General features: G+C 46.1%; 5 protein-coding genes across 7 annotated transcripts; 2 read left to right on the top strand and 3 right to left on the bottom strand.

Moving 5' to 3' along the window:
- Nucleotides 1-808: 808 nt before the first annotated feature.
- On the bottom strand, nucleotides 809-5,958 carry CG15478 (uncharacterized protein). 2 transcript variants are annotated; one of them, NM_132172.4, is made up of 2 exons: nucleotides 5,817-5,958; nucleotides 809-2,517 (listed from the first exon to the last, which is right to left on the bottom strand). In NM_132172.4, exon 2 carries the CDS (start codon nucleotides 2,507-2,509, stop codon nucleotides 851-853), a length of 1,659 nt encoding a protein of 552 aa, NP_572400.1. In that variant the 5' UTR covers nucleotides 2,510-2,517; nucleotides 5,817-5,958; the 3' UTR covers nucleotides 809-850. The 2 variants fall into 2 exon arrangements, with proteins under 2 accessions (NP_572400.1, NP_001162692.1); NM_001169221.1 differs by lacking the exon at nucleotides 5,817-5,958 and adding an exon at nucleotides 2,997-3,142.
- Nucleotides 5,959-10,144: 4,186 nt separating this feature from the next.
- Nucleotides 10,145-13,943, top strand: Hira. The gene is made up of 5 exons (NM_132173.3): nucleotides 10,145-10,285; nucleotides 10,386-12,292; nucleotides 12,437-12,801; nucleotides 12,869-13,073; nucleotides 13,142-13,943. The coding sequence occupies exons 1-5, from the start codon at nucleotides 10,249-10,251 to the stop codon at nucleotides 13,769-13,771; spliced, it is 3,144 nt and encodes a 1,047-aa protein (NP_572401.2). The 5' UTR covers nucleotides 10,145-10,248; the 3' UTR covers nucleotides 13,772-13,943.
- A 78-nt stretch (nucleotides 13,944-14,021) lies between these two features.
- NELF-B lies at nucleotides 14,022-16,387 on the bottom strand. Its single transcript, NM_132174.3, has 3 exons — nucleotides 16,178-16,387; nucleotides 14,801-16,099; nucleotides 14,022-14,738 (listed from the first exon to the last, which is right to left on the bottom strand). Exons 1-3 carry the CDS (start codon nucleotides 16,307-16,309, stop codon nucleotides 14,385-14,387), a joined length of 1,785 nt encoding a protein of 594 aa, NP_572402.1. The 5' UTR covers nucleotides 16,310-16,387; the 3' UTR covers nucleotides 14,022-14,384.
- Nucleotides 16,388-16,780: 393 nt separating this feature from the next.
- Nucleotides 16,781-19,755, top strand: CG12155 (uncharacterized protein). Its single transcript, NM_132175.3, has 2 exons — nucleotides 16,781-17,400; nucleotides 17,688-19,755. The coding sequence occupies exons 1-2, from the start codon at nucleotides 17,217-17,219 to the stop codon at nucleotides 19,169-19,171; spliced, it is 1,668 nt and encodes a 555-aa protein (NP_572403.1). The 5' UTR covers nucleotides 16,781-17,216; the 3' UTR covers nucleotides 19,172-19,755.
- A 49-nt stretch (nucleotides 19,756-19,804) lies between these two features.
- Nucleotides 19,805-22,677, bottom strand: Pdp (Pyruvate dehydrogenase phosphatase). Of its 2 annotated transcripts, none has more exons than NM_001258638.2 (4): nucleotides 22,045-22,677; nucleotides 21,014-21,515; nucleotides 20,340-20,907; nucleotides 19,805-20,271 (listed from the first exon to the last, which is right to left on the bottom strand). In NM_001258638.2, exons 1-4 carry the CDS (start codon nucleotides 22,156-22,158, stop codon nucleotides 20,028-20,030), a joined length of 1,428 nt encoding a protein of 475 aa, NP_001245567.1. In that variant the 5' UTR covers nucleotides 22,159-22,677; the 3' UTR covers nucleotides 19,805-20,027. The 2 variants fall into 2 exon arrangements, with proteins under 2 accessions (NP_001245567.1, NP_572404.1); NM_132176.4 differs by having other exon boundaries at nucleotides 22,045-22,464.
- Nucleotides 22,678-22,846: the final 169 nt, after the last annotated feature.

Below are 22,846 nucleotides of genomic sequence, written 5' to 3' on the forward strand. Positions count from 1 at the left end.
TTTGTTACTGCTGCTTTGATTGGCTTTCAGTGCACTTTTTCTGCCTCAATGTGCAGAAATTTGCAAACTCATGAAAATCCATACGTTTGATAACAATGTTAAAGGGGGGGGGGGGGAAAACAAGAAGCAACATAAATAAAAACGGAAACGGAAACGAGCCTGGTGAACGCACAAGTCGCCACGCCCCCACCGTTTTGCATTGCAATGTGTTCATTAAGCAACCGGGTAGCAAACAAAATCAATGAATGGTGTAAAAATTAATATCCTGTGGGGCTCAAATGAAAAAAGAATAAAAAAAAAAAAAAAACGAGGAATGCAAGAGAACTGTGGCGGGAATTGGGTGGCATTGTCATCGTCAGCAGCAGCAGCCGGCAGCAGTTTTAATTTACACAAAGCGTAGTCAGGCGTGTAATGCTCGGTGGCGGTATGATGAAGGCTCCTTTTTTATGTGGCGCCCAACGTTGGTGGGCCTGAAGCTCGACAATTCGTGCAACGACATTTAAAAAATGCCTTAAGGCAGCAAATACGTGGAAGATGAACCAACAGGCGACGACGACGGCGTGAAATGATTTATGAAATTACTTTTACCGTTGCATATTTCTAGGGGCAGGGAAACTTCAACTTGGGCCACAGTTTCAGTTACAAGCTGTCATGTTTATTTGCAAAGAAACGTTGATTTGATAGATCTCTATCATTTTGTTGTATAAGCATTTATTGAGCGCGTAACTGTTTCTTCTTATTCTTCAAGTTACTTACCTTCTCAAAACCACCAATTTCTGTAGAAAATGAAATAAACAATGATCATATTATGGACACATTAACTTTATTCGTATTATTTAAATAAGTAGCCTCAATCGATTTGCGTGATGGAAGCCTCGTCATTGCTGGAACATCGACTGCTCTCGCCATCCGTGCGATACTTGATGGAGTCAATGATCTCCACATCGATGTCACAATTGCCCTGATTGCCGCTCGTTCCCTCCAAACCGGCACCCGTATCACTGGAATTTCGTTCCAGTGAATCTTCATCGCAAAGATCGGGTGCCGAAAGTGAGGCACTAACCGATGCCGATTCCGACTTGGCATCGATATCCTGACTCTGCACCTGCGCCTGATGGGCGGCAAACTGACTGTAAAGGCGTGGCAGATGTTGCAACATATAGCTGGCGCCCGATTTCGATAAGTTTGCAGCTGCAGCAGCGGCAGCAGCGGCTGCCGAAAGATTAGCAGCCGTACTGGACGGTTGATTTTCCTTAGTCTCGCCCAGATCATAGTATTTGGCATAGTGCTCGAATTTGTTGCCCAATGTGCTGGTGGTCACTGCACCACCACCGCCGGCGTTTGATCCTGCCGCATTGGCGCACAGATTGATGGCATCGTTTTGGGCCGCCTTGGGTATGGGTACAGTGAAGGCGGAGCCATGACGCTGTTTGCTCAGCAAATTACTGGCCAAACCGGAAGCGGAAGTGGCGCCCGAGCTGGAACACGAGCCGGGTGAACCTTCTTCGGCAAGTGCATTATTGCTACTCGAAAGCGGTGAGACATTCTCCTTCTTTCTATCGTATATATGTCCGGAAACGCGAAGATCGATGAAGAAGTGCAACGGATCGATGCCGTAGGGTGCATAAAGTGGTGGATACCAAACCGGTGGTGGTGGCGGCAGGACCAAATCCTGTGGTGGCAACGATGCCGCCGGCGGTGTATTGTCCTGCAGGTTAGTGTCGACGGCACCACCCAGACCACCAGTCTTATTGCCAGCCGTTGGTGGTGCCGTCGTTGGCGTTGGCGGTGTTATACCCATAGCACCTGGTTTGGTTTCCATTTTGGCATAGCCATAGGGTGTCATTGCCTTATTGGTCAGCTCTAGAGGTTTCTCCGGCACCAGTTGCTGCTGAAGTTGCTGATGTTGCTGCTGCTGATGCTGTTGATGTTGCTGCTGCTGCTGCTGCTGCTGCTGGTGTTGCTGCTGCTTCTCCTCTGCATCGCGTCGCTCCCGCAATTGCTCGTAGTATGGACGATGCGACCAGGAGCGTTTTCTTGGCCGCCTCACCAAGGCGGCCTGATGTTGCTGCTGCTGTTGTTGCTGTGCCTGCTGCTGCTGCTGCTGCTGTTGCTGCTGCAGCTGCAAGACACGCGCCGTCTCATTATTTCGCGCTTGCACCAAGGAACGCAGCATATCGCTGAAAAAGAAATTATTTGGTCCCACGGGTGCGGAATACAAATACGGTGGTGTGGCTGCCATTAAACGACTGACGTAGTCCTGATTTCTTAGCTCATGGATGTTGCTCTTGCTGCGTTGCTGCGGATTTTGCGGATTCGTTGCGGTTGGATCTGCAGCAGATGCTGCTGCCGCCGCTGCTGCTGCTGCTGCTGCTGCTGTTGTGGGCGTACTAGGCGCACTGGGCGTGGCATTGCTGGTGGTTACCCCTGCTGACGCTACTGCTCCTCCCGTTGAGCATGGCATCCCTGCTGTGTTGCTCGACGAGATGCTGTTACTGCTGTCCTTCATTGCTGCTGCTGTTGGAGAAAAAAAGTTAAGAACACACAAAAGACGTTGGCTCAGTTCTGTGGCTGAAGTCACTTGAAATTTATATTTGTATAGGGATATATATTTGCATTGTCTTGGACTGGCATTCCACCGCCTTTTCCATGCTCCCGCCCAACCATTACCCACGGGACAATTAAATCTGAATTTTCTGTTTGCTCCGAGTGAATCTGTCTCGATGTATAAATGTGTGTGAGTTTTCTCGGTTGGCAAGGAAGTCTAAATAATGACTGAAGGGACTTGGTGTTGAACTTGAAAGCGTCTTAAGATTGACTGAAAATCCAAGATGTTAGCAAATGGAATGTAATTGATAGAAAAGTAGATTAGAAATCAGTTCAAGCATTAAGCATCAAGCCCGCAACCTTTAGAGTCCTGTATTCGTATAATTGTAATAGCATAACTGCCATGTGCATCAAATCCATTGTTCCACAGCTGCCGTCAGCTAAGCTACCTTTATTATAACTTTATTAAGCCAACATCTGTGCCCAGCACCCAAAAAACAAATGAAATTTGCATAGAAAAACAGGCGCGCAAGTTCCCTCACTCTCCGTTATCCCCATAATTTTTTTTCCGTCTCCAACTCCCCGCTGATCCCTTAAAAGCTGTTAATAAGCTTACACACATCGCGCCAAATTCCAGTAAATTAAATGTTTCAACAGCAGTGACACCCAACCACCCTCATTGCCGCCTCCATTTCCGCGAACGTTGGAGGACAAACTCAATTGTTGTGTTGCCAAACTGTTGAGGCACTTGACGCTGTGTCCTGGCTGCTTGTATCCTGTGCCGCCTGTGTGCCTGTCAATTCTAACCAGGAACAGTACAGAATCACGCATTGAAGGACCCCCCCCCCCCATTTCCACGACTCCATTGCCTTGTTGCTCTTTCATTTTCGCATTTAAAAAGTTTTTAACAACCCACAGACGACGCCTGTTACCGAATACCCTATAATAAAACGAAAGTAATATCAAGGAGTACACAAATTGAACAATTTGAAGGCATTACTTAGTTTGTGAACTTTGAATTAATCCTTCATGATTTTTTCCTTCTATGGTTTCTATGGTTTTTTCGAAAACGAAAAACATAATTTGCAATTATTCATTATAGAATATATTGCATTTTTAGGTATCATCAGCTTCTATACGATTGCTTGGAACATTCATTTGCATTCCTTCTGTTTTTTCCGTTATTCCATGTTGGATTTGTGGAATTTTTTATTTTTATATTGTTTTTTCATTTCGTTGTAAAAATATATAAAGTTTTCAACCGTCGCAAAAGGAATATATGATTGGGGGTTTCGGAGGCGGAGATTTTCAAACGGACGGGTGTTGATTTGCATTTTTTGGCAGCCGTTGTTCGTGAGAGGTAAAAATGTTGGTTAGGGCGACATTTTTGCGACAAAGTTAAAATTAGATTATGCTAATTAAGGCGCGGTGGTTGTGGGCGGTGATAGGCGTGGCCAACCCGGCATCTGGTACTCGGTGGAAATTCCGTTGATTTTCCCCGGCACTGATTGATGCTGGGCAGAGCTTTAATTGCCAGTTTCTCTTCTCATTTTTAAATTGGTTATGGCTGTGGTGGCTCTGGAGCAACTGGCAGCATTTTAATATTCAATCAGCAGCTGTCGGCCAACTTTCTTTTATGGCCCATGCCCAAGTTTGTGCATAAGTTTTGCAGCTGAGAATAAGTCCGAGAACTAAAAATATGGAGCTGAGATTAATGCGCAAAGTGCATCCGACTTTTGTTTGTCTTTCGTCTGGGGATAAGCTGAGTACTAACTTTTGCGAAATTCTTTTTTTTTCCCCTTCTCAAACAGCGTGGCAATTAAAACCAGAGTAGAAAGTAATCCCTCCACTGGATTCCCCTTGGGTGGTGATCCACCCACTCAAGGCTGCCCAGCTGATTGATGTCGCATCATCGATGTTAAATTTAAGCCACCACCGGAAAATAGAAGAGCCGATTGGGATTGCGGGCAACCCCTGTAAGCGTACACTTAACTGGCACTTGGGCTGGGCAACCTTATAACATAATTACTGCATATCAAACAGCGATAAGTTGCCCATGCCACTTCATTCCGAAATCACTCTGGAGTTCATCTTCCCACCCATGGAGTTGGTTAGCAACCCTCCTCGTGCTCACCTGGTGTGCAACCCTGAACGAAGTCTATGTTCGCATTTTGTGCCATTCAGGCGCGGTTGTAATCTTTGTAAAGCGTGATGTATCGTGTAATTGGCGCCCAATGTGGGGCTTTATGAACAGTGGATTGTTATCGGGTTAGTTAAATAGTTTCAAAGGATGAAGAATTGGAAAATATGTAGCTGCCTAAGAATGTAAATCTGAAATTAGCTAATAATTTTAAATATAAAAAATTTTTTTATGACCAAACTAGATCGCTCAAATGACTAATAAATAACATTTTTAACCCTTGCTCGTTAAGCGTCCTGCCTGTTCCTGCCCTGTGTTTAAGCCACCCCGCTCATATCCACGCACATATGGGGACAAATGAACTTGTTGGTTTGTTGGTGACATGGCGTTGTGGTGTTAACGTTACAGCGTTTGACTGCGAATTAAAATAATGTGCCACTTGTGGCTTTCTGTCCATGTGTGTCGGCTACAGCAGACAGTTACCCCTGCCCCGCATCCGGGGAACTCTGTCCCGTGTATGTTGTCCGTATTCGTGTCCGTTTGGGTTGCCTGAAAATTTGACAAAATTTCATTTGCAACTTTGCCCGCTGCCAGAGATACGCATGCATCACAACGTTTTTCAAAATCGAATTTGCGTTGAACCCTTTCTGACAGGTTCTTCGTGTAGATTGATCTGGGATTTTGCAAAGGGTTGAAGTAAAGTGCAACCCCTGGATGCGTTTGAATTATGGCTAAATAATTTCTCCAATGAAAATTTGAAGTTTAGCTTGGATTGTTTCGGTTCATAGACTGACTGAAGTGCATAAAGTATTTTTGGTTTTATTCTAATCATTTGGATTAAATGTTTCAAGAAAGATTAGTAAAGTTCTTGGGTTTGTTAGGCTTTGATCGAAAAGTTTAATTGTAAACGAATGCCTTATGAAGCTTATATATAAGATTTTATTAGCTTATTATTAACCTTATTAAAATATCAGGTTAATTATTAAGAATGTCCAAATTGTGTTTTATTAAAAGAGGAGTTCTTAAGTTGGAATATAATCATTGATTGCATTTTCACAATAATATTTTTTATAGACGCGTTTTTTTAACACATTCAAATCCGATCTTGCGAGCTGATCAATTTTCTCACCTATGATTACTATATTGATAGATATATTTGTTTAAAACTTATTTCACTTAAAAAAAATATATAAAATAATATAAGCACTGCTTGGGTAACGCGTTGCTAGCGGTCTGAACTGCCGTCGATGACAGTTAAAAATCAAATGAAATGAGTGCCAGCAGCGGCAACAGCAGGAAAGCAGAGCAGCATCCAACGAGTCCTGAGGCCGAGACAGAAACAGAAAAACAGAGACCGAGTACCAGAACCAGAACGAGGCGAGTTCGGTGCGATTTTAAAATTATGAATTGTTGTAAATGAAACGAGGCGTAAGCAGAGCGCCAGCAGAGCTGCTAGGTGGGTGGTGGTGCGCCACAGTCGCTGTGGCATTGGTGGTGCGCATCAGCAGCAGCAACATCGACTGTGGCAGTAGCAGTAGCAACATCACCAGCAGCAACAGTGCTAAAGTGTTCATGGAAACCACCCTCGAAGAAAGGTAAAAAGTTTTCAAAAAGACGACCAAAACTAGAGCGAGACGTAAGCTCATTGGTCTATGGGTTGATCGCTTCCGGTTGGTGCAGTCTTGCCAAATTTTACACGTTAAAGATCGACTGGGAAACGGAAGTAAAGAGACCTTCTTAAAATGGTTTTGTTTAGGTAATGAACTGCTTATTTGGCGCCCAACCTGGGGCTTATGTGCTTCGGAACACAAAGCATTATCATATCATGCATTATCATAAATCAAAATTCTAAGAATTAAATTCAAGAATAAGTGTTATATTTATTACTGTGATGGAACTTTTTTTTTCCACATTTCTCGGGCAACGTTCCCCGGTTTCAATTACCAATCTCTGGCGGATGTTGCCAGTGGAACAATGGATGCAGTCCTTGGCTACGGGCAACGTGTTGCTAAAACGACAGCTCAACTGCGGGAGTAGGTGGGTGATGGGCCGGTTTGAGCAGGATAAGCTTATAATTTCTATTACAATGAAGGCATGCGGATGCGGTTGGATATGTAGAGCGTTGCGTTGCTTTCTTTGCTTAATTTTTTGCTGCCACCGACTGTTTGCGACTTCATTAGCGACACCTCCCCACAAGCTGTTGCCAAGCAATTGCATCGTGTGTCTGTGTACGAAGATCACTGGAAAAATTTCACTGTTATTGGTATAGTTGTGTGTAGTTACTTGTTTGTTCTAGTACTCAGTGCTAAGACTTAAATAATCATAAATAATTATGATGAAGGTATGTGGATTTTATTTAAACATTTAACAGTGGCTATAGCATTTTTCGGCTGTGCATCTTTGCAACTTGCCATCGGCAATGGAATCTGAATCCAGAGCAATAGCTTTGAAAAACTCGTGTAGCTTTTTTTGCAGTTTGCTGGGCTGAGCTTGTTTGAAATAAATACCGCATTTTTTGGCTCGTCCTTTTTTGCACTAGTTGTTAGCTGTTGCCACACGTTGGTTGCGTGTTTGCCACCCACTCGCAGTATTAAAAAAAAAAAAAAAAAGAAAAGCTCCCATGGCTGCACATCAAACGTCAGCACGGAAGGAAGCTGTTTCTGTCCAGGGAGTTTGGGTATGGGCGTTTGGCATTCGGCATTGTCTAGCATTCCCCGCCATCACCCACCAAAAACCCACACCAAATCCATTTTTCCCTCACCCAACGGAGGCTGTGAATGTTTACACTTTGGATTTGGTTCTGGTCGTCGCATTTCCCTTCCACCTTTTTTTTTTTTAATTTTTGTTTGGACTCGACTCAGCTCGAGATTTTGAATACAACTCGGTTAACGGTTGTTATGGCAATCCGTTCGGAAAAGGGACCTGGTTTTATAGCGTGTAACAGCGGCTGTTGCAGTGGGGAAGCCCCTCGAATAAGTTGCAAGTTGGGGCGGTCAAAAGATGTGGAATTTCGAAAATGTTCAGCATATCAGAAAATGAAAAGTATGATCAAGGTACGCTGATGAATAAAGTGTGATTTAAATAGGTAGATCATAATATGTTTGAAATGCAGAGTTGCATTTCGATATTGTGTTGATCGATGAAAGTTTGAAGTGATGCTGATTCCTACATAAATTAAATATAAAATTAAATTTATAGTTATTTTCGAGGGACATGTTGCGTGCTTTTAACAATTTAAAGACACTATATCTTCCTCTCTTTTATAGCCGCATGCAACGTCTCACACATGCCACACAATTTGTGCCACTTTTGTGATGCGCATCCATTTCCGCTTGGGCGGCGGCACCACTTTCAACGCTCCACCCATCCGCCAAACCACTCGCTTGCCATATTATCCTTGCTTTTATTATGATTTTTTTTTCACATTTCACTCGAGCGTTGATTGAAATGTTGAGCGAACATACACGCACATATACAGACGGAGAGACAGACAGAGAAGGTTTGAGGTGGTTGGGTGGTGAAAGCAAACAAAGCGGTGCGAAAGGGAAGGCCATACGTTGAGTGGTGGTGGGTGGTTTTCTGGGCTGGCTGGGCTTATTTGTTTGTTTGCATGTAAATTGCAATGTACCACCGTTCTTAGACCTGCACCCTCCACCCCCCACCACCATTAGCCCGTTTCAATTTTTTAGATTTTAAACTTTGTTTCTTGTCTTTTTGTTAAATGTTTGCCGCTCCCTCCGCTGATTGTCATTTGCTTTTAGCGCCGCATTACCACCCTCCATTCTCCATTATGAGTGGTTCGCGCGGTTGGTGGAACGTCCATCATCCATCCATTTCATCCATCCATCAAGGACAATCAAGGCAAACGCGCGAGAGCTTTTTGTGGGTTTGATTTTGGGCTCAGGCCAACAAAAAAAAGATTCCTTTTCCTTTTTGGCCCAAAAGCGGGTAAAATATGCTTTTTGGGGGGCAGCGGCTAATGAATTAGTGGGCGGGATATTTAAAACTTTTTTCGTTGGACTTTTGCATAAATTAAATTAAAATTTTATTTTCTGTTTGGTGGGGGGTGTCTTTTAAAAAGATTTTGAATTTTTTCAAGTGAAACACCTTGTAAATATTCAATATTTATTTAAGTTTTTATACATTTCATACATTTGTTTATTGGCATTATAACTCTATTACCACGTGGCCACATACATATGTAAGTATTTCTGCATTTTCTCTGCCCTCCGTGAAAACCCAGCTTGCAATCCTGACAATGCGAACAATCTTGAGCAGCTTAAGTGCCGCTGGCGTCGGATTTGGCAAATATCCGTCAGATACACACAGTGTATCACAAAAGATATCCATGGAGCAGGAATCCCAGGAGCAGGATCCATTTGCCACACACCCATTTCCATTTCCATGTCCCTGCACTCACGCAGACTGTAATCGCTTTACGTGCGCTTTGTTGACAATTGTCAAGTGGCATTCAGAAATGGGTGGGAAATTCTATGGAAAAACTCATGGAAAGGGGAAAGGGAACGTTAGAGGAACATCATTGACGCCACATGTTGCCGGCGACAGATGCGTTGGATTGCAAATTGTCCCAGGTAAAGTGAGTTGGCACTGCTTTTATTTCGCTTTTCACTTTATTGAGACAGTTCGGATTGTCAGTCAATTGGAGGCTTGAGATTTGCATTGGATGAATGGGGAAAAACCCACACACACCCACAACTGGCAAGGCAAACAAACAACTGGGGCAAACAACATATTTTGAACGACAATTTTCACGCATGCAAATTAAGCAAATGAGTAAATTTTGCAAAAGCAATTTTCTAGCTAAATCGCTGGATAAACTTGGCGTTCGTCTTCTCAAAATATTAGTCTTGTTTTGATTCATTTGATACTACCCGCAACTCCACCCCCATTCCATTGTCCCCACGCCACGCCCACGGAATAGAAGGAGACCAATGGCAATCAAGCGCTTAGGAAAACTTTCGGCGTTTTGCCGTTGTTCGTTTCCTTTCGTTAGTTTCACTCCACCCACCCAGTGGTTATGAAAAAATAAACTAGAAAAAATGGGTCCTATAGCGTGAGAGGTGCTCTAAAAGGGAGGAGCTATAATCGCAAAATAAATTGTCATTGTTTCCACAGTCATAACAAAGAAATGAATAACAAAGGAAAGATCTATTCTTATATGAATGATGTAGAATTGAAATTAAAAAAGTTACACTAAGAAACATATGTGTTGTTTTAAGCTTTGCCTTTGTTTCATTTGATATATGAAGGATCGCTATCATTTTATAAAAATGTGCGACGTGGTTATCACTTACGGCTATAAACGTACTATTTCAGTATTTTTGAAAATTTCGCGCCTTTGTCAGTGTGCCCATTCGATCTCTTTATCGAAAAGTCGGCAACGATAATAGCGCCTATCGATGACGATCAAGAATAGGTGATGGGCATCGTTACCGATACCGATATAGCGGTAGTTTATCAACAATCTCAGTCGTAAAATAATCTTAACTTTATCTTAACTTAATTGCACTGAAAAGATAATACCTATAAGTAAATCGTAAATGCGGCTCCTTAAGCCGGCCTGGGTGCATCACGATGGTAAGTTTGCACGTTGCGGAAAATCCGCAAAAGCCGGGTTTCCAATTGGTGGCTCCCAATTTGATTGAGAAATAATCCAAACCCATATTTATCCCCTCAGACAAACAGATATTCTCGGTGGATATCCATAAGGATTGCACGAAATTCGCGACTGGAGGGCAGGGCAGCGATTGCGGACGAGTGGTCATCTGGAATCTGCTGCCGGTGCTCTCCGACAAGGCGGAATTCGATGCGGATGTTCCGAAGATGTTGTGCCAAATGGACCAGCATCTGGCCTGTGTCAACTGCGTCCGCTGGTCGCAGAATGGTCAGAACCTGGCATCGGGATCCGACGATAAGCTCATTATGATCTGGCGCAAGTCTGCCGGTTCGAGTGGAGTTTTCGGTACCGGCGGCATGCAAAAGAATCACGAATCGTGGAAATGCTTCTACACACTGCGTGGTCATGATGGCGATGTCCTCGATTTGGCCTGGTCACCCAACGATGTCTATTTGGCCAGCTGCAGCATTGATAACACGGTGATTATCTGGGATGCCCAGGCATTTCCACATTCGGTGGCCACTCTAAAAGGACACACGGGTCTCGTTAAGGGCGTCTCCTGGGATCCGTTGGGTCGCTTTTTGGCCTCGCAATCCGATGACCGCAGCATCAAAATCTGGAACACCATGAACTGGAGCCTATCGCACACGATAACCGAACCGTTCGAGGAGTGCGGCGGTACAACGCATATCTTGAGATTGTCCTGGTCACCGGATGGCCAATATCTGGTCTCTGCACATGCCATGAATGGTGGCGGACCTACCGCTCAGATAATTGAGCGCGAGGGCTGGAAGTGCGATAAGGATTTCGTGGGTCATCGCAAGGCAGTGACGTGTGTTAGGTTTCACAATTCTATCTTGAGCCGCCAGGAAAACGATGGCAGTCCCAGCAAACCATTGCAATACTGCTGTCTGGCTGTGGGCTCTCGTGATCGTTCTCTATCCGTTTGGATGACCGCCCTGCAGCGTCCCATGGTTGTCATCCATGAACTGTTCAATGCTAGCATTCTCGATTTGACGTGGGGCCCCCAGGAATGCCTGCTAATGGCCTGCAGTGTGGATGGCAGCATAGCTTGCCTGAAGTTCACCGAAGAGGAACTGGGTAAGGCCATTTCCGAAGAAGAACAGAATGCCATTATACGAAAGATGTATGGTAAGAACTATGTGAACGGTCTGGGAAAGTCTGCCCCAGTCTTGGAGCATCCGCAGCGATTGCTGTTGCCTCAAGGGGACAAGCCCACAAAATTTCCACTTAGTAACAATAACGAGGCCAACCAGCGACCCATTAGTAAACAAACGGAAACGAGGACGAAGGATGGCAAACGTAGAATCACTCCCATGTTTATACCTCTCCACGAAGATGGACCCACATCGCTGAGCATGAACATTGTGTCCAGTAGTGGATCGTCTACAACAGCTTTAACTTCTTGCTCGGCGGCGATCGGAACGCTACCGGCTGCTGCTCCAACGGAGAGCGCTGCCACGCCCCTGATGCCGCTGGAGCCTTTGGTTAGCAAAATAGATCTGGGTCGTCTGGATTCTAGATTGAAAACCCAACCCGCCAGCCAGCGACGTCAATCACTGCCTTTTGACCCCGGCCAGAGCAATGAACTGTTACGGACTCCACGGCTGGAGGAGCACCAAAGTAGCACCTGTAGTCCAAGCAATCTCAATGTAACGGCCACCGGAAAGAGTGAGTTTGTGAAGGCCGCTCTGGACTATCGCCTGCATGTCTCGAACGGTCACCTAAAGACACAACACGGTATGCTGGCCAAGGTAACCGCATCGGATTCCAAGGAAATGCTTTGGGAATTCTATGTTGGATCTCCGCTGGTCAATCTGAATCTGTGTGAAAAATACGCCATGCTGTGCTCTCTGGATGGGAGCATGCGACTAATTTCCATGGAGACGGGCTGTCCAGTCTTTCCCGCCATCTCGCTGACCAGTTCTGCAGTGCATTGCGCCTTTGTGAGTCCGGATAACTAGCACTTATATAATGCAGCCAAATCACGACTCGATTTTGCATTAGATCCTGCTTTTTTTTATTTTTGAGAAATCCAGTCGCGATAATTGGTGTCTTAAGCTATTTATATTAATTGCTATTTATTCTAGAGTCCGGACAACAGTTTGGTTGGTGTGCTGACCGAGTGCGGATTGCTGCGTATATGGGATATTGCCAAAAAGGTCGTCAGCCTGGCCGCCGGCTGCCTGGAGCTGCTAAACAAGCATGGCACGGCCGCACAGTTCTCGGTAACGAATCAGGGCATGCCCTTGATTGGTTTCCCCAGCGGCAACTCGTACTCCTACTCGACGAGCTTGCAATCGTGGCTGGTGCTGGCCACCAAGGATGCGATCATGTACCACGGAATTAGGGGGACACTGCCTAGGGACATGGACCAAATGCAACAGAAGTTTCCGCTCCTCAGCATGCAGGCCAGCAGTCAGAATTACTTTAGTTTCACTGGTAGCATGGAGTTGTAAGTGAAAACTATTTATACTCCTTTTCAATATATGATTCTAAATGCAATAAACTATATATTTTAGGAGACATTCGGAAAGCTGGCAGCAGTGCGCAAAAATCAGGTTCATCGAAAACCAGATCAAGTTATGCGAGGCCCTCCAGTCGCTGGACGAATTACAGCACTGGCACAAGATGCTCACGTTCCAGCTGGCCACTCACGGCTCCGAAAAGCGGATGCGTGTGTTCCTGGACGATCTGCTCAGCATGCCGGAGCCGGGAATATCACAGGTGAGCGAAGTCTACACATAGTAGGTGATCGTGTTGTTTATATGCTCTCTACTTTCCTCTCTTTCTAGTTCGTGCCAAAGTTGGAATTAATGCAGTGTGTTCTGGATACGCTCAAGCCACATTCCGAATGGAATCGTTTGCACTCGGAGTACACGGAGCTGCTAAAGGAGTGCAAATCTGAGAGGCAGAAGGATATCTTTGCCACACCCGCTCCGCCACAGCAAAAAACTGCCTCTTCAGCGGGTTCATCGCCAAGGTCAGGGGAGGCAACCGGTGAGGAGGTTACAGAAAAGGATGGTGCAACAGCAGTAGCTGCTGCCGTTGTAGCCGGTTCACGAATGGCTGTGACAACGGGTACAAGCACTACAACAACAACAACCGCCAGCAGCTCACTTTCTTCATCCGGTTCATCCTCCTCCACTTCCGGTTCCGGATCATCATCATCGTCATCATCCACGTCATCGCTGTCTGTGCCACAGCCAGCTCCTAGTCTCTCGCCAGAGATTCAAACTCTAGACTCGCCCACCGTTTGCATAGATGATGAGATTTTGTCGGCCTCATCTTCACTACCTCCGTTGGATACCTCTCCCGTGGAAGTTTCGCCAGCGTCCACGTCCGGTGGGGCTGCTTCCACATCTCCGGCCGCTTCCGTAGCGGGATCAGCTCCAGTTTCCAGTTCCAAAACAGATCAGACATGAGACGAAAGACTCCTATCCCTAATAAACCTCCTAAATTGTGTGTATTTCCCTAAGCTATAAGCGTTAAAAAACTTTTATACCGAAATTTATTAGGATCTTTCAATTATCCATGTCCGTAAGAAACTCCAGTTATGTAAATCATTAAATTTGAGTAAAGATGAGTTAAAAGTTGAGTATGTGATTACAGAAACTGGTACCGGGAACCAATATTTCTTTCAAAAACCCTGATGAAACTAAAAGACATTGCCTTAGATTTGTACTCTATATTGTGTACTAGAATCGATCGTTACACTAGCGTAACAGTAATATATAATATATATAATAGCCAGCGACAACTGATTGATGCCTGCCAACAAAGCCATACATTCTGTAAATATGTAAACTATATCCGATTGCTCGGTCGCAGTGCTTTATGTTTAGTCTAAACAGTAGAATTATTATTTGCGCAAGCATGCTAATTGGGGATTGCCATCCGGTCGGCTGCTCCAGAGAAGTATATGAGGTAGCCACATACATGGCCTCCGATCATCATCATCAACATCAACATCATCATCACAAATAACCATCATCATCCGACGACAGCCGCAGGTGGTGCGACTGCCGGTGCCTCTAGCTATTGGACATTATAGTGCGGTCCTGGCGTTGGCACACTCTTTAGCGGCGAATCAAACTCCATGGGCGGCGCTTCAATGACCGGCGTCTCCGCCGCCCCGGTGCCGATTCTCTCCTGCAGAATTTCGTACAACTTGTGGATGTGCTCGTTGTGGGCCGTCGTCGGCTGCATAGCCTTCATCAATGTGGCCAAACGACCGGCGGGCAGCTTATTGTGCACATACCACAAAAGTTTCAGCATGTGACGAGAGGTCACATTCTCGCGCGTCAGTCCGGCAAAGATGAACTCGTCGAAGAGCGTGGTGCAGAAGTCCTCCGTGGCAAACTCTTCGCTCATGGGGATGAGCAGGGCAATCTGTAGAGGTAAGCAATCGAGTCAGAAAAGTAAATATTAGAAAAGCAGCTATAAATGCTAACCAGAGAGTGCAGGAAGGGATCCTCATATGCGCGGTCGTCTTTGCAGGCGGACAGAATGGCCAAGACGCGCAACACGCCCACGCGATCCTTCAGGCGCGCCGTGTGCAGCGTATAGTACATGGCCAATATGCTGGCCACGGAACTCTCTTGAATGTACGCCTCCACGGCATCCGGTGCCGGTCCCGAATGCTCGATGGTGGTCAGAGCAGATTCACGCTCGTCCGGCGGTAGTTTCGCGTGCAAGCTGCGGCACTGGTCGTCAACCATTAACGACATGAGGGCGGGCAAAAACTTGGTGACCACCTGGCAATCAAGTTTGGGCTCCTTAAAGTCTTGCGAATCGATCATCACCCAGGCACTCAAGCCCAAGGCCAACATTCTCAACAACAGGATGAGTATCTGATTGTCACGCGGCATGCCCTCGTTGTTGATCAAGTGATGCAATATCTTGATGGCCGACGTGGCCAAAAAGTTGATGGCATACGGATCGCACAAAGTCATGGACAGATCGCCCAGAACCTGCTCCTGACCGCGCTTGATGTTGTCAAGAAATCCCTGGAGCTCCCGTGAACGTTTAATGTCCACATTCTTCTCCCTTATGCAGGCGTCCAGGCACCAGGTGAACTTGTGACAGGGATCTATCGAGATGATCTCCTGCACCTCGAGATCGTGTAAGGCCATCAGTAGCTCTGCACGCAGCGTGCAATAGTGAACATTGCGGGTGCGCAGGAATAGAGTGCGCAGGAACTGCAGCACCATATCGTACAGCTTGACACTGGTGCCAATCATGTTGGCCAACTTTTGGACTACTTCCCCCTGCCTTCGCACCTTGGGCGTTGGGTGGAAGAACAGATTGTTCAAGTTGGTGTGATCAAACAGGATGTGCTCCTTCTCGCGAATATATTGTGAGAGGAGAGGCGACACCTCGTCACCAAACAACGATTGATTATCACGCCATATCTGCCGCTTAACTTCCGTATCCGTGTCCGCATACAGTTCCCGATCCCTTACAAGGATTTTGAGGTACTTGTCATCGATGTGCTGGGTATTCCTCAATATGGCCATGACCACGGGCCGCAGCGACTTCACCCGAACGACGGGGAAGCTCTTAACGAGCAGCTCCTTGAGCTTCTTGTCCCGCTCCCGGGGCTCCTTTTGGCCCATCTCGTTGATGTGAGCTATCAGCTTGTCGCGCAGCTCCTCCATCAGCGAGGTATGAAAGTCCAGTCGACGCACGCCGTGCAAATCGAGTAAAGGCAACATGGGGCGCAGTGAAGGCAGCAATACACCATTCTCAAGCTAAAAAGGCAGGTGATATTTGGATAAATAAGCCCACCGAACTTTTGGCGCCCATTTTTCGGTGCAACGTAAACAAACCTGAAAACTCTCGATGGCCTTCAAGGGATCAGTGCAGGAGGTCAGGGCCTCGCGCAGATAGGCCTGACCCGGAATATTCACGTCCTCCAGTCCAGTTCCATTGTTATTTTTCGCCGGTGTGCTCATTATCATGCAATTCGTCGGCAAATTGAGCAAAACAAGACACGAAGCTACACAATTGTGTTGTTTTTTATTGCTAGCGAGGAGACAAAAAAATAAGCGCAGGCTTGCACATGTGCGGTGTTATCGATAGTGCACGTATCAGCACGGCTTGTAATAGCCAACTTTGTATGTTTAACATGTAGTTATTAATATTATTTTGCCAACAAATAGTTGTATTATTATTATTGGTAGAATGGTAAATGTTACAAAAATTAATAAAGATAATAAAAAAAAATTATATGGGCCACAAATACAATATAAGTCTAATTTCTAATAGTGTTGGTAAAAAAACTGAACTCAAAAAATAAAAACCTTTAATTAGTTTGCCTTAGAACATCATTCCCATACGACTTAATTGTATAAGAACGTAACTTTTAATTGAGGATTATAAATACAGGGAAACGGACTTTTGCTTTTCAGTGACGGCGAAAGAGAACGCCAATTCCGCGATGTGTCATCCCTAGCGCGAAATAAGCAACAGCAAAAACAGCCAAAAGCAAAGCAAGAGCATCAAGTGCAGTCAAATTCGCACAATTGGAGCTGAACGCCAAGGACAAGGCGTCTCGATTCTTGCCGAGATTCGTGCCCCGTAGCGACTACAAAGGAGATCCTGCTGCACACAGTCGCTATCCTTTGCATCGAGTGTGCGAGAGTGTGTGCGTGCGTGTTCCTACACCTACATAAGCTGGTGTTTGGCTCCGTTCAAGTGCGCTTGTGTATGTGTTTGTGCGTGCATTTCGACGAGAACGAAAGCCTCTCTTTTCGTGGGTAAACAAAAACAAAACACCTGAATGTGAGGAGCAGCATTGGTATCGGGATAAGGATCATCAGGATTTGGGAGAGCACAACAGTGGAAACCCACAGAAGCTGAAGCAACATGTCCTCGTCGACGCAAGAGCGCAAGCGCTACCACAAGGACAACGCGCCCACGGACGACATCCTTACGCTGATCAACCTGGTGCGCCAGAATCCGGTTCTCTACAACTACAAACTGCAGCCGAACCAGCGACGCCGCTCCGATGTCCTCAACGGATGGCAGGAGGTGGCCCAGCAGATAGGAAGTGAGTGCTAGTCATGGCCTGCTTCATGTCCGACTATTAGCCTTCTTCCAGAATTAATATAAGCTTCCGCTAAAGTTGGTTTTAAATACCACATGCATATTGTATTGATAGGCTAGTGTTCTGGCGCCGGCTACTATAACACAACTCATAATTTCATCGTTACTTAGAAACGTTTTCATAAATGTGATGCCTTTGAAGAGGTTCTAGCTTGTATCAATTATCTGTAAAAGGAATACGATTCCTTTGAAACCCCGCTCATATTTATACTACCTCTTTCTTTCTTCCAGACAAGTACACGGTGCAGGAGGTGCGTCGTAAGTGGAAGAACCTGCGGGACACTTTCCACCAGTACCGTCTGCGCACGCCCAAGTACATCGAAGGGCGGCTATCCAAGTGGCGCTACGCCAAGGAGCTGGACTTCCTGTCGAAGGTGTACCAGCCGAAACTGAAATCGCACCGGAACACACAGATCACCTATGAGACGAGTGGGGTTGCCGGCGCCGGTGGAGGCATTGGAGGCGCGAATAGTACCACATTGCCCATTGGAGCTATGCTGCATTTGAAACAGCATGTGGACGATGACGACGACGAGGTGATGGACGATGACGGGCAATCGGATCACGATACCGCCACGCTCTCCTCACATCACGGCACCTCGCAGATCACCCTGGTCAGCGATGAGGCGGAAACCTTCATCCTGACCGCCTACGAGGAGGGCGTCTCGGATGACACTGTATCGCAGCACCACCATCACCATCATCATGGCCATCACCAGCAGGAGCATCATCACCAGCCGCACCACCACCACCACCACCATCATCATCAGTCGCAGCACGACGGCAGCATCTCCAGCATTGAGCTCTCCCAGATTGCCCACGATGACGATGTGGTCGATGATGTCGATGACGAAGATGATGTGGTCGACCACGACGGTCAGCTGGATATTGTGAAGCACGAACTGGACGAGGACGGGGCAACCGGCGCCGAGGTGGACTACGAAGAGGTGTGCCTGTACGAGGAGGCCAGCGGTGCCCATGTGGATTGCGAAATTGGTGTGGGTGACGCCGTGGACGGCGGTAGCGATGTTACCCACGGCAAGGGTTTCCATTACATCGATACACACGAATTTTGCATATCGGACATTGAGCCACAGACAGTTCGCTCCAGCCAGCATCAGTTCTCGGCCAGCGGTGGATCGGGCAATGGCTCAAATAGTGTCCTAACCGGTGGGACTGTGGTAACCGATGGCAAGGTAAAGAATCTCACGCTGGTAACAACCACGTCTCCTGCGGCTGGGGGCGGTGGATCAACCAATCGTCATGATTCCTCAGTGTCAACGCAGCAAATTTCCCTGGTGGATGTAACAGAGGCGACCAGTACCAGTGTGACGATTTCAAGCACGCCGGCCATTTCTCTGAATGCGACTACCGTGACTACCACGCCAGCAGCGGCGCTGTGCAATACCACATCCTTCACATCCACGCCGACGGCCACGATCATTCAGATGCCCCCCTTGAACTGCGGATCTGGCCAGCCATTGGCCGTTAGTGCGGCGGCCAGCAGTTCTAACAATCTCATCAAGGAGGATGAGCAGCATCAGCAGCAACAAGTGGCCCAGGCACTGGCCAAGCGTGATGAGCTCGATCTGTTCTTTGACTTTCTCAAGAAGAAGATGCAGTGCTTCAGCAAGACACAGATTACGCACATTCAGATGGAGTTCCTCAACTGTGTCAGCCGGCAGGAAGCGGCCGAACAGGATGGCAAGGATTAGGGACACCTGTTTTTAGTTATGTTCCCCAAAAAACAACCAATACGATCCCTGAGTAGTTGCCTAGTTTTTTCCATGTATAGGATTAGGATGCGTACCGTTTACCAGTTTGCAAGTTCGTGGATTCCGCGTTCTTCAATTAGCTTTATCCTCCACCCACGAAACCCCGGATCCCTGTATCCTTCACCCCTCTACACCATCCATTCGAGTAAAAATATATATACATATATATTAGCCAGCGTTACAATCAATTGTAATTGGAAATAAAAGAAAATAAATCGATTCTCGAAAACTACACAATTCGAAATTCTTAAAGTTGAATAGCTTGTTTGCAACAGATGATCTATACCTAAGTCTTAGGATTATCCTGGTTTCCCCCCCGTTTTATAGACCGAACTAAATTGAAAACAAGAAAATTGGCGTAAATTATAGAATAAGAAGTTTTAAATTGAATTAGATTATATACATTACGAATTGCTTGTAAATTTTAAACAGCAAAAATTAATATAAGTACTTGCTTTAAAAGAAAAAATAGTATCTACTTTACAAAATCACGAACTATTTGAGAAATAAATATATGAAGAAACCTTCTTGATTGCTTATAACCCTTGATATATACATATTTGCTGGGATTTTCATGTCATTTTTATTTTATTAACAAATGAGACGACCGATCATCGCTCTTTATGAATAACAAGACAATTTGCATATGTGATTTTTCGCTTTCCGCGTGCGATTTATTTGGCGCAGCAGTCGTCCGAGGTCCGATGGCGGATGAAACAAACTTAAACGCAACACTTAGGCTAGTTCGGCTGAAGGTTAGGCTCGTTAAATATACACATATGCACTCTCGCAGAGATCATGCTACCGGCGCAGTGACCTCCGTTTGATCCACATCGCTGTGCAGCTTGGCAATGTGCTCCGAGTTAAAGTAGATGACAGTGATTGTGATGTCGTCGCGATACAGACGCACCGCGTCCCTGGGCAGCGTCAAATAGTACGAGATCTTCGAGTGCTCAATCCCATAGTCGGTGCCGCCCAAAGCATGCCGGATGAGATGCGTGGCCGCGTTTTGGTCTACGGGTTTGCGAGTGAGGCCAGCCCTGCAATGCAATAAAAGCGTAATTAATAAATAAATAAATAACAAGCATACATTTAAAGGATAACTGACTTTCTTTCGGCCAGCTGCTGAGAGATTTCCTGCAGCGTTGTATCGCCTTCCGGCAGGCGCATCGGTTCGAGGATCTTTTTGGAGTTGATGTGCTCCCCCACCAAGCTGACCACCTCGCTGGGCGGAAGGAAATCCCATAGGCCGTCGCTGGCGATGACTAGAAACTTGTCGTTGGGCCCCAATTCGTGCTGCTGGACATCGGGGCGGGCGGTTAGGTACGGTGGCGTATAGTAATTCGGCGCCATTGCCTGCACGCCGAACATCGGCAGCACCTTCTGCTGCATTATTTCCTGGGACCACTTGTAGCGAAAGTCCCCAAAGGCACGCAACGGCGCCAGCTGGCTAAGCAGCCTGCCGTTTCGGATCACCGTCTCATGCTCCTCCTTGGGATGCTCGGCCAGAATGCGACGCACCTCGGACATATTGTCAGCATTGTGTTCGATGTTAAGCTTCTTTGAGTGCCACTGCTGCGTCTGGGGATCAAGAACGCCCAACACTGCGCCACAATCACCCGTGCTGGCCACGTGCATCTGCAGTCCCTCAATGTGAACCAAACAGGCAACGGCTCCTGGAAAATAAACACATTTATAGTTTAGAAATGAAGCCCCTATGAAGAGGAAAGTATGAAACGGGATGGCAACTTATATACATAAATAAATGGATACATCACCCACCAGAAAGGGCCACGTTCATGGTGCGTACATCGTTGCTGGTCAGAGCCTCCTGCGAGATCTCTTCATCCAGCTGGAGGAAGGCGTTCACCAGTTCACTGGATACATCCCGTTGCGGTGTCTCTAACAATTGATTGACATACTTGAGGAAACTAGCCTCGTACATGGGCTTGATCATGCTAACAAAGTCCACGTTGTCATTGTGGCACTTGAGGAACGACTGGCTGTCGGCACCCTGCTTCATCTGCTCCCGGAGCACCTGGCGCGGCAGCGTGGCCGCCGAAACATAGCGAAGCAGTCGCTTGGACACCACTTGGCCACATGCTGCTCCCGCATGCCCGTCGAAAATGCCACAAATGAAGCCGTTGCGGTGCAGGAAGCTGGCCTCCGTGCGGGAATCCTCGCAGGGCCAGTTTGATCCCAGCTGATTTGTTTCATAGCTGCGGATGACTCCATCCACGGGAAAGTTGTAAACGAACTCGTTCTCCCTCAGAACAAGGTTAACCTGTGAAAATAGTTTACATTAATACAGATTCTTACTCTTTATGTGGGAATTACAAAGGTTCCCATGGTAATAGTTATTAATCAGTTAATTCTTATTCGGTTCCTAAAAATTTTGTTCTTAAGCCGCTTGGTATGGACTCTTGTCCAGTGCAAACGATCAAATGAAATTAACTGCTCAGTAAAGGCATTATAAATGGTTGCTGTAGTTGAAATATGAATATGGAAAATCGAATACAGTCGGGTCGACGTCGTTCACTTTGTTTATAGGAAAACACTCGGGACTTTCTTGAAAGCCCTTGAAAGTAGTTATTGGATCTTCAGAAAATTATGCAGGCTTTATAGTTAAATTTTTAAACGGCTTAGGGATGTAATGCATAGATTTGTGGTTTCTAAAAGTAGCTTCAATAGGAAAAATCCAAAATAATTAATAAGTAAAGAAGTACTTTCGATCGAAGATCTTACAAACTGATTACATTTTACGAACCCTGCCCAGCTTGCTAATGACACTTGCCAGGAACCCCAAATCTTACATCGTATGGACTCAATTGAGGCAGTTGCGGCAGCAGACGCAGTGCATTCAAACTGAACTCCCGCACATTGGATCGCACGTAGCTGGCGGCGTCGTTCAGCACGAACTTGAACATCTATATGGAGATTTTGTATATGCTCTCGCCCCGCTGTGGCTATAATTAACGGTAATGATATTGGTTCCGTAACCAAATCGGGGGAGGAGTAGGCAAAGAAGATGGAGGAGAACGTGGTGGATTCCGTATCCCGGAGCCTCCGGCTGATTCACCGACTCCGGTTGCCGGTTGCTGACAAAGGGATCTTATTTTCCGCTGTTGCTTTTGATTGGCCGGCGGCTTGTTTGTACATTTGTGTGCTGTGAAATACGAAGCGGACGGTGTTCACGGAAAACAAACGTAAAAAGAAAATACAGTGCGTACTAGCGATGGGTTTTTCTCTGCACGAGACAGCCTAGAACGAAAATGAACACGCACGTCTTAATTTATGTGTCAAAGCACTGTACAAGGCCAAATCTTTTTGTGTAATTATTGTAAATTTATTAGCTTAATATGAAAGATTATTTTATTTTTTTTGTCATATTTTCTCAGAACAATTTAAACTAACTACATTTGTATGCATTCATCGTGTCACGCGAAATCGCGTTCTTTGACCATCTCTATTGGGCGGCGGTGCCAGACTGGCGGTGTTGCCATTAGCCGGTTACCGTTTTCAAGCCAAGTCTAGCTAGTTTTTGTGTACCGCCGAAAAATACATCTAAGCTTGTTAAAAAATCTGAAAACTGCCAAATTGATGTGAGGACACTAT

Source organism: Drosophila melanogaster, chromosome X (assembly GCF_000001215.4).
Source record: "Drosophila melanogaster chromosome X".
Taxonomy (NCBI): domain Eukaryota; kingdom Metazoa; phylum Arthropoda; class Insecta; order Diptera; family Drosophilidae; genus Drosophila; species Drosophila melanogaster.

Bases quoted from the DNA above. Each gene is read 5' to 3' on its own strand.
- CG15478 (NM_132172.4), bottom strand. From the start codon at position 2,509: ATGAAGGACAGCAGTAACAGCATCTCGTCGAGCAACACAGCAGGGATG.
- Hira (NM_132173.3), top strand. From the start codon at position 10,249: ATGCGGCTCCTTAAGCCGGCCTGGGTGCATCACGATG. The intron at 12,802-12,868 runs GTAAGTGAAAAC...TATATATTTTAG, and splicing joins TTCACTGGTAGCATGGAGTT to GAGACATTCGGAAAGCTGGC. The intron at 13,074-13,141 runs GTGAGCGAAGTC...CTCTCTTTCTAG, and splicing joins CGGAGCCGGGAATATCACAG to TTCGTGCCAAAGTTGGAATT.
- NELF-B (NM_132174.3), bottom strand. From the start codon at position 16,309: ATGATAATGAGCACACCGGCGAAAAATAACAATGGAACTGGACTGGAG. The intron at 16,100-16,177 runs GTTTGTTTACGT...CTGCCTTTTTAG, and splicing joins AGGCCATCGAGAGTTTTCAG to CTTGAGAATGGTGTATTGCT. The intron at 14,739-14,800 runs GTTAGCATTTAT...TTACCTCTACAG, and splicing joins ATCCCTTCCTGCACTCTCTG to ATTGCCCTGCTCATCCCCAT.
- CG12155 (NM_132175.3), top strand. From the start codon at position 17,217: ATGTCCTCGTCGACGCAAGAGCGCAAGCGCTACCACAAGGACAACGCG. The intron at 17,401-17,687 runs GTGAGTGCTAGT...TCTTTCTTCCAG, and splicing joins GGTGGCCCAGCAGATAGGAA to ACAAGTACACGGTGCAGGAG.
- Pdp (NM_001258638.2), bottom strand. From the start codon at position 22,158: ATGTTCAAGTTCGTGCTGAACGACGCCGCCAGCTACGTGCGATCCAAT. The intron at 21,516-22,044 runs GTAAGATTTGGG...CTATTTTCACAG, and splicing joins CTCAATTGAGTCCATACGAT to GTTAACCTTGTTCTGAGGGA. The intron at 20,908-21,013 runs GTGGGTGATGTA...TTTATTTTCCAG, and splicing joins CATGAACGTGGCCCTTTCTG to GAGCCGTTGCCTGTTTGGTT.